Source organism: Dipteris shenzhenensis, chromosome 20 (genome assembly GCF_047967505.1).
Source record: "Dipteris shenzhenensis isolate YYH24624 ecotype China chromosome 20, Dip_SZ_1.0, whole genome shotgun sequence".
Taxonomy (NCBI): Eukaryota; Viridiplantae; Streptophyta; class Polypodiopsida; order Gleicheniales; family Dipteridaceae; genus Dipteris; species Dipteris shenzhenensis.
In genome coordinates this window covers 6176149-6184990 of record NC_141615.1, presented here as the reverse complement: position 1 = coordinate 6184990, position 8842 = coordinate 6176149, and the positions used below count along the sequence as shown (strand labels likewise).

At 43.6% G+C, this 8842-nt stretch overlaps 1 protein-coding gene across 1 annotated transcript; it reads left to right on the top strand.

Moving 5' to 3' along the window:
* Positions 1 to 4100: 4100 nt before the first annotated feature.
* Positions 4101 to 4990, top strand: LOC147889178 (glutaredoxin-C1-like). The gene has a single exon (XM_087391619.1). It carries the CDS (start codon positions 4360 to 4362, stop codon positions 4792 to 4794), a length of 435 nt encoding a protein of 144 aa, XP_087247745.1. The 5' UTR covers positions 4101 to 4359; the 3' UTR covers positions 4795 to 4990.
* The last annotated feature ends 3852 nt before the right edge of the window (positions 4991 to 8842 follow it).

The following is an 8842-nucleotide window of genomic DNA, read 5'->3' as shown; positions in this document are numbered from 1 at the left end:
TCGCATTTACAGGCGCGTCTAGACGCGCGTCTAGCCTGTTTACAGACACAAACAGCCGCGTCTATAGACGCATTGTTATACGCAAAAATAGATGCGCTTCTCAGATGCGTCTATAGACGCGCTTCGACAGTAATCTTTTCTGATAGTAATCTTTTCTTCCCTTCCCCTTTCTTCTCAGCTCATCAGTAATCGTCTTTTTTTCTTTTTTCTAGTTCATCATGTGGCCAGGAAGCTCTTCGGGCTCACCTGATCTCTAGGAGTCTATTTTTAGGGACTTATATAACCTTTTAGGGCACCCTCCTAGTCCTACGGAGTTATACGGGTATATGACGAGTACTCTAAACACCCCCCAAGAGTCTGCACTACAAACTCCAAACCACCCCACACCAGCTGAGATTACCTCAGCGGAGTCAGCACAACCTAGCCGGCTACATAGCCAAGGCCCTTCTCCCATGCCGTCTTATGTCCCTTCCCGATGCCATCTTATGCCCCTTCCCCCATGCTGTCTTATGCCCCTTTTCCCATGCCGTCAAGAGGTCCTTCTGTCTCGCACAGCCGTCGGCGTACTCCTGTGCAATCGAGACTCGGTTCTCCAGCTACGAGTGGTCCACGTAGTCTCGTGCAGTCTCCAACTATGAGTGGCCAGCGTACTAGCTCGACACGACACGGTAGCAGGCGTAGTAGCAGGGAGAGCGGTGGAGGATGCATGGCACAGTGCTTTGGGAGGGGTGGTGGTGGGGACGATGATGATTCAGATGATTTAGACATGCCTCTGGGTGATGGTACGATCATCTATGACATCACTCAGACAGGAGGCATCTTAATGGATGCACGGTGAAAGGACATCATGGCCTTCATGCGCTCTGTAATTGCTAACAATTATAGAGATTGCTTTATCCACTACAAAGACCAGCCAAAGAGGTTGGCTGATGAGACCCTCGCTACTGTTCGCTCTAGGTATCCTAACCCCCCAATCGTCAGTTCACAGATAAATGGGCCAAGTCAAAGATTGTTACGATACTTGGCAATAAAAGATCTTCGCTTAAGAGGTAGGCACTAGCAGAGCTTGCCAGGCTCGAGGGAGGTCAACCACCAAGGGACCCGCCCCACACCACTCACAAGCGTGAGTGGAAGAAAGCAATGAAGTCAGCGAGGGAGGACCCCAGTCTATAGCACGTGGAGGCACGAAGGATCCAAATGGAGCAATATGGAAGCGTGCATTTTGGAGCAGGGGGTGTTGAATCATGGGAGGCCCAATTTGTAAGTATCGATCTCAAATTATATTGCTTATATAGTTTATTAGGAGGTTGTTTCTTTGTACTAACCCCTCCGCAAATTGTGTCGTCTTGCAGCTTGATATCGTGGGCAGATACCGTACTCTTGTCGAGACAGCCTACCACCGCCACCATCGCAGAGGAGATACATGGAAGCACTTCTATCATGATGGGTTGATTATTGAGGAGCAGTTATCTGGGCTACTGGAGCGGCCCCCGAGGTATTTGAAAGTAATTAAATAATGTCAATATTATAAGTAAAGATTTAATTTTTCATACATTGATATATGTTGTCCCTTGTTTACAGGTCCCTACACAAGAAGACGAGGAAGAAGACGAGGAAGGAGGTGGAGAAGGGAGCGCAGAAGGGAGCGTGGAAGGAAGCGAGGACATGGAGAACATAGATTAGTCATAGAAGTAGTGCTAGCTACTCTTTTTTGTACTTAAAGCCACTAATCTTGTATATACACTCCTCTTATTTTTTATACTTGAAGCCACATGACGTGGCTTAGCTTCGTGCTATATGTACATACAAGCACTTTTTGAGCTTTTAATTTTATTGCGTTTTGGAGTTGTAATGTTTTATTTGAAATTGTAATTAAAATGCAGTTGGCTGTAAGAATTGAATTACATAATGTGGAAATGGGATTCTTGTAACTATATAGCATACACAACATACACAGCATTCTGTAAATTTAAAAAAAAATATTATGTAGCACGTCTATCAGTGCGTCTATATACGCATCTGTCTGTTCGAGAAGCGTCTATTTGCACGTCTATAAAGGCGTCTATATGACCGTTTATAAATGCATCTATACACGCGTTTGACGATGCGTCTATCTGTCTTTTAAATTTTTTAGCAAAGCGTCTATTTACGCGTCTAGATGCACGTCTATACGTGCGTTTGTCTGCTATATAAACGCACTGTTAGACACGGGTCTCTAGACATAGAAATAGACACGCGAATAGATGCGCCCGTAAGTTTTTTGTATAGTTCAGTAAACGCGTCTGTGTGCACGTCTGTGGGTGCTTTGTCTTATTGTGATTGAGTCTTGCCATCGTCTTTGTACGCCATGTCATAACTTTGTTGCACGTGTGCGTGCCACATCATCAACTCTGAGCGAATTGTTGTGCACGCTAAGTCATCAGGTTTGCACACGCCACATCATCAAGTCACACAACGTCATCAAGTCCCCGTTCCAGCCGTGCACTCTGCTATCCTAGAGACCGCCCAGTCTCGCAATCTCTAGTATCATTGCCACGTGTCGGTTCGACCTCCTAAAGCTTTCTCCAAAGCTCCAGAACCTCTCAAACCTCTGCCTACCTCCCCCTAACCTCCGCGAAGCTCCCATTTCCTCTCTCCCAACCTCCGGAATTCTTCCATTTCGAAACCTCTCCTTAAAGAATAGAAAGAAAATAAGAATAGGACGTATTTAGTGCTCGCAAGTTCTGAGTGCGCGTGGATGGATGCTCATTGGTGAGCTCAGCAATGTCATTTGGAAGCTTTACTTGAGATGCCAACGTTCGTTGCATGGTCCAGTGTCCGCCTCAATCCACGTTGCAGCACAGCACGTTGCATGGTCCAGTGTCCGCCTCAATCCAGGTCTCTCTGTTGCAGTGAGTGGCGATGTAACTGCAATCATAGTCGTGGATGATGGAAGCAGCGGCCTTGTATCCAAAAAGAATCTGTGCCTTAATTTTTTCTCGAAGCTGGACTTCCCGTTATGTCTGATCTACCAGTTTGCGATTTGGACAAATATTAAAGCGAGAAGCTCAAATTGTAGAGTACTCGTGCGATGGATTGCAGTTGTGGAGCTGTTCGCGCATCATGGAATTGCGTCCAATTTGATAACATCTCAATACCGTAATGCACGTGTCCAATTTGATGACATCTGAACAACTTCTCAAGGCTTCAACGCCATCGTAGGCTATCGTCGGAGGCTGGGAAATACAAGACTAGCGTTGTCGGAGGCGCCTTCTATGTATGTCTTGGTACTCTCTTTAGGCATTGCCCTCTCTCCGATGATCTCCGTTCATGCGAGAAGGATTTCCGTCGAATTGGTCGTTCTATAGCTTGTTTTCTTCAGTAGGAAGCTTTCTTCAGTAGGAAGCTATCTTCAGCGAAATCCTTGCTCGGTTATCGTGATTTTCCTATTATTCACCTGGTAGCTGATGTTTTCTTTCAGAAAAGAGAGATCGCTACGACGTCACGCTCTTTTAATCATTCCGCGGCCCGCCGCAAGCCAGAGAAAAACAGGCGGAGGCGGCCGACTCCAAAAGTCCTACTCTAACTAGTATAGCGTGGACGGTGGACGGGTCACGGATGCATCACGCATGTACAAAGTTCAAACCCACACACATTTTTGACGAAACTTCTGCGCTCCAGCACACAGCATACGTTCTGCTCTCTGGATGGATACGCACGGGAAGCTGTTATCCATTGTCGGTGGTAATAAAGGCCGACCGGAGACGAGTGTTTTAAGCGAGAGAGTCGGCGAGTGCGTAGCTCTGCCACGTGGATCCGTTCTGGATTCTATTGTTTTGCCGCTCATCCTGTCTCTGCCACGTGGAAGGATACGTTGCTACCTAATACCTGGCGGATACCGCGATCGGCCAGCAGGGCGGCTGAAGACAGGGGGGTGCTTGCTGACTGAGCATAGGGCCGCACGGTGCGCAACGCCTCTCGGATTACGGCGCTAGCATACACGTCATGCACTGACGCAAGCAAAGGCTGACCTCAGCCAGCATAGACGGGCATTATTATTAGTGTGCTAATTGTAGGTCGCCTCATAATCGTCATCATCAGTGATGAGGGGCAGGATGCGATCTCACAGTCCTCTTTGCGCCTTCTTAAACCCCTCTTCCCGGCCGAACCCCATCATCGATCCTCTCCATCTCTGGATTTGTTATCATTCTCTAGTTGCTATCCCAATTTCTCACAACTTGTGATCACGAGAAGTAGCCCGTTCTCTCTAGCCGCCGTAGCCCCAGTGTGTCCACTGCGCATCCGGGCGGGAGCTAATTTCAGGTCTCTCTATCTGTTGAATAGGTGCATCGTGCCACTGAGCTTATTGCGAATCCGTACATGCAAACGCAGGTGAATAAGCTCCTGCCTGCAAACATGACCGCATGGAAGGAGCTGCAAGGTAGAAGATCATCTCTCCAACTCCTTGGTTCAACGGAGGTTGCATCCAGATCTTTGTCCGTGAAGGAGAGAATTGAACGGATAGCGTCAGACAACGCAGTGGTGGTTTTCAGCAGTAACAATTGTTGCATGAGCCATGTGGTGAAAAGGTTGCTTTGTAGCTTAGGGGTAAATCCTTTGGTAATTGAGCTTGACGAAGAAAAGGGTGGGACAGAGATGGAGGAGGCCTTATCTAACATGGTCGGTGAAAAGCCAGCGGTGCCCGCTGTATTCGTCGGAGGCAAGCTTGTGGGCGGCGTAGACAGGCTGATGGCAGCACACATCAGGGGTAATTTGAAACCCAAATTAAAAGCAGCAGGAGCTCTTTGGTTGTGAGAATTCCTCTAATCACAAACCCGTTCACAAGAAGACCTTCAATTCGTTGCGAACACCACCACGTTACCGGAAATTCGTTGCAAATCCTCAAATTAACGGCGGCGAAGCAACAGGAGGAAAGCATAGATGTTTAAATTTGAATGAGAGAATCGTCGGAAGACTCTTTGTCTTTAATTTCTATGTTTGTGAACATGGTTGGGCTCTCGATCTTGAAATTTTGAAAAATGTTGAAAAGTCGAAAATTCGAATTAGCAAAATTAAAAATTGTAAAGCCACTCCAAAATGTTGTTGCAAAATGCTTTTTTCCACCTTGTTGCTTTTCTTGGTTCATAAGGAACTAAATGCCCCCTTGTTTTTGGCCTGCCTCAAGAGGGAAAGCTTTAGTAAAGGCTACTTCCCTAAAATGACATGGATTTTTGCTATTTTTGTCCCCTTTTTAGCACTACCTTCAGGCAGCGCTCTAGGTGCACTTTTGTTAAAAAGTGTCCCACACACTTTGTTGCCATGTGTCGCCCTTCTATTTTGGTTCTTTCTCTCTCACACACTCACTCACACAACACTTTCTTTTTTTAAGAACTCTCTCTCTCTCTCTCTCTCTCTCTCTCTCTCTCTCTCACACACACACACACACACGGAGTTTACAAATCATTCGAACTTTCCTCACAGACTTCCATTAGAGGTGTTGCAAATCAATCATTTATTCATCTTGACAATTGTTTTCCTTTGACAAAAACAATTTGAAGGCAGTGCTCACGAGTACTTGTACTCACGTTTTTTCTCCCCCTTTCTCGCTCTCTCTCTTCTTCTTCTTCTTCTTCTTCTTCTTCTTCTTCTTTTTCTCTCTCTCAGCTTCCAAGGCAAGCCTTTTGAATCTATTCAACTTGTTAAATAGACTAGTGATGTACATGTGCTTTGCACGGGCATTAAATGCACACCACATCTCTCTTCCCGAACCTCCAATCTCTTTCTTTCCTCTCTCCAAACCTCCAATCTCTCCATCCTCTTGCCATGTCACTAGTGTCGGTAAACTTCTCCTTAATATATAAGAGAAGAGAAGAGGCTAGCAAAGGATGGTTGATTCCCCCAACCAAAAAGACTAGCTACCAAAAAGGCCCTTGTCTCTCGGGAGGCCAATTCTCTACAAAAGGATCACACTTTATTGTCCGATCCTCTTGTCATTGCATTATGCCTAGATTGTCTGAGGGATATTGCTTGTTACAAAGAATGAATTTGGTGAAGAAGAATTAAAAGAAGTTCTATTGAGTATGGATGAGGAGATATTCCAATATGTTGATGGCCTTCAATTATAATTTTTCCCTGTATGTTGATGGTCTTCAATTATATGTTGATGGTCTTCAATTATACTTTTTCATTCACTTTTGACACTATTGTTGGAATGACTAACAAATATGGTGCTGCAAGGGAAAGTTATCAACTGATGTGAATCTAGGCAGCTTGTGCCTTAAAAGATAATAAGATTAGAGATAGGAGACTTATTACCTTATTAAACACTCCTGACAAGGCCATGGCCAAGCTCATAGCAAGGACACTAGATGGATTTCTCCTAAGTTGGTTAGTGGGGTCAATGTTTGCTTGGGTGTAGCCATTTTTGCTGAGGTTTCATTAGGAAAAATGGGAGCTCATTTTGGCACCCTAAGAGAAATTCACGATTTCTTTAGTTTTTGTTGGTTCGAAATATCCAAAAACAATAAAATACTCAATAAAATATACACAAGTACTATAAACATGTCAGAGGATAGAAGAATAGTAAAGATATTCTTCTATATGCAACACTTAGTATTCCACGAGCTTTTGCATTCAATGCCCCTACAAACCACTTCTTTCTCTCAAACATTTTGCAGCCACCATTGCGATCCGTTTAGCTCCTCTATCACGACACTATAACTAATCTCGCCATAATCTTGTTTTTTAAATTTTCAAAGCTTACCACCATCATCAACTTGTTGCTTTATGAAAAGGTAACGAGATTGTGAAGAAATGGAAAAACATTACTCCCAAAATGGCAGCATCCAACTACAACACTATAGAACAAGCCAATAAGAGACAACAGCACCATCTTCATATTAATTTAGCAGAATAATATGCGCCTCTACCAAAACGACAATCCGTAGGCACCATGCAAAGAGAGAACATGAGGAGAGAAGGCCTACATCATATCGAGTATGGTGTGATGGAAATATTTATCCAAAATGTCTACTTAGGAACTCTACTCCTTCTTTTGCAAATCCTACGACATTGCTGAAGTTTGTGGGTGACAAAAATAAAGGTATGCATGGATACAAAACCTCTAGATTGAAAGAGGAACTACAAAATGAAATTTAATAGCATGCAAAGATGAAAGAGGAGTTACGCAAAGCAAGATCGAAAGCAACCCCATTGGGGGATAGGCTTATAAAAAGAAAACTTTGCAAATTTGCATAATGAAAGGCAGGAATTGGATGGTGCAAGCACATGTTCAAGAAGCACGATAAGTAGCTTTTGCTATTTGGAATGTATATATGTTCAATCTTGTTAGGTGCTCTTATGTACACGTGCTATTTGTAGAAAAAAATTTGGAGCCTCAAAACAAGAATGTTGATCCAAACGCTCTTCCAATGAAACAAATGGAAGGTCTATTTTCAACTACTATTGCGAAAGAGATGATTGAGGAAAAGAAGTTTTAAACCATCAAGTGCAACGTTGTGCATCAGTTTGTGGAAAGCAACAAAGTTTATGTAATTTTAATCCAAGAGGCTCTTGATGAGAGTGGGTAAGCAGGAAATACTACTCTTCTATTTTCAAAGCAATATCATCAACTTTAAAAGATCAGAGGATCAAACGTGTGTTTCTTCCAAATCTTGCTGAAGTATGGACGTTAACAGGTTCACTCAACCACGAATTTTGTAGCTTGCTACAACATAGAACATGGAAGAGGGAGGAGAAGGGGGAAGCACCATTGCATTGCTTGCTTGCTAGAAACAAAGGCCAACTCTCAGAAGGATACAAGTCCCAAGAAGATACCCCCAACAATAACATGTACACAATCTCCAAGATGCCCCACAACCCATGACTATTGTAACTTCCTCTCTGCTCTGCTAGTGCTAGGACCTTTGACCAAGACCACAATCATACTCTATGTTTGTCCTAAGCGCGGTGCCTAGAATGCCCTTAACACATGGCACTCTCGGTGGTGGATAGTCCTTTTTGGAACAAAAAGACGAAGACACTCGAACCCTTCCTAACCCCCATGGTGCAAGTTCTACTGATTACAATTGTACCATTTCATACCTACATGCCAAGGCTGAGAACCCATCAAGTATAACACATCCATACATGCTGATAGAGAATGAAAATATAGAACCATGAACATGAGTATGTCCAGACTCCACTGGCATGGAGTATACATGGTGTAGGCATAGCACTGCTCATAAAAGTATGTCGATGAATCACCAATAGCTGAAACATAAGTATCCATGGGCTCCATGAGAGCCATATATGCATCATAAGAAAAATACCCATCAATCTGCTCCATTTTCCTCATGCATTGACATGCATATGAAAGGTCTTTAATCAATACAGGTGGTGAAGGCACACCCTCATCAAAAGATACAAAGACATAGAGCCATAAATACATCATGTCTACATGCCAATAGCACAGGAAAATCTATGCTATCCCACCATGACATATCATGCATAATCATAATCCTGAACGTCCATCCCTATGTAGCATGATACAAATAGACAAATCAGCCCTATCATGGTTACTCAAACAATGGTAGAGACACTCAATATATGGCATAAACCAACAATATGCATCTCATCATGCATGGAATAAGTATCATCAAGCATCATGTCATATCCATTAGAAACAATGACCATAGCCTGAGAAATAGCATCATCGGCATCATCCTCATGTAAAGCATCATCCAATGGAAGATCAACACGTAAAGGCATATCAATCGAATCATAAATAGTAATATCCATTTGAGAAACATGAGCATCATTCTCATGAGCATGAGAAACCTGTAATATTGCCTCATCATGAGAC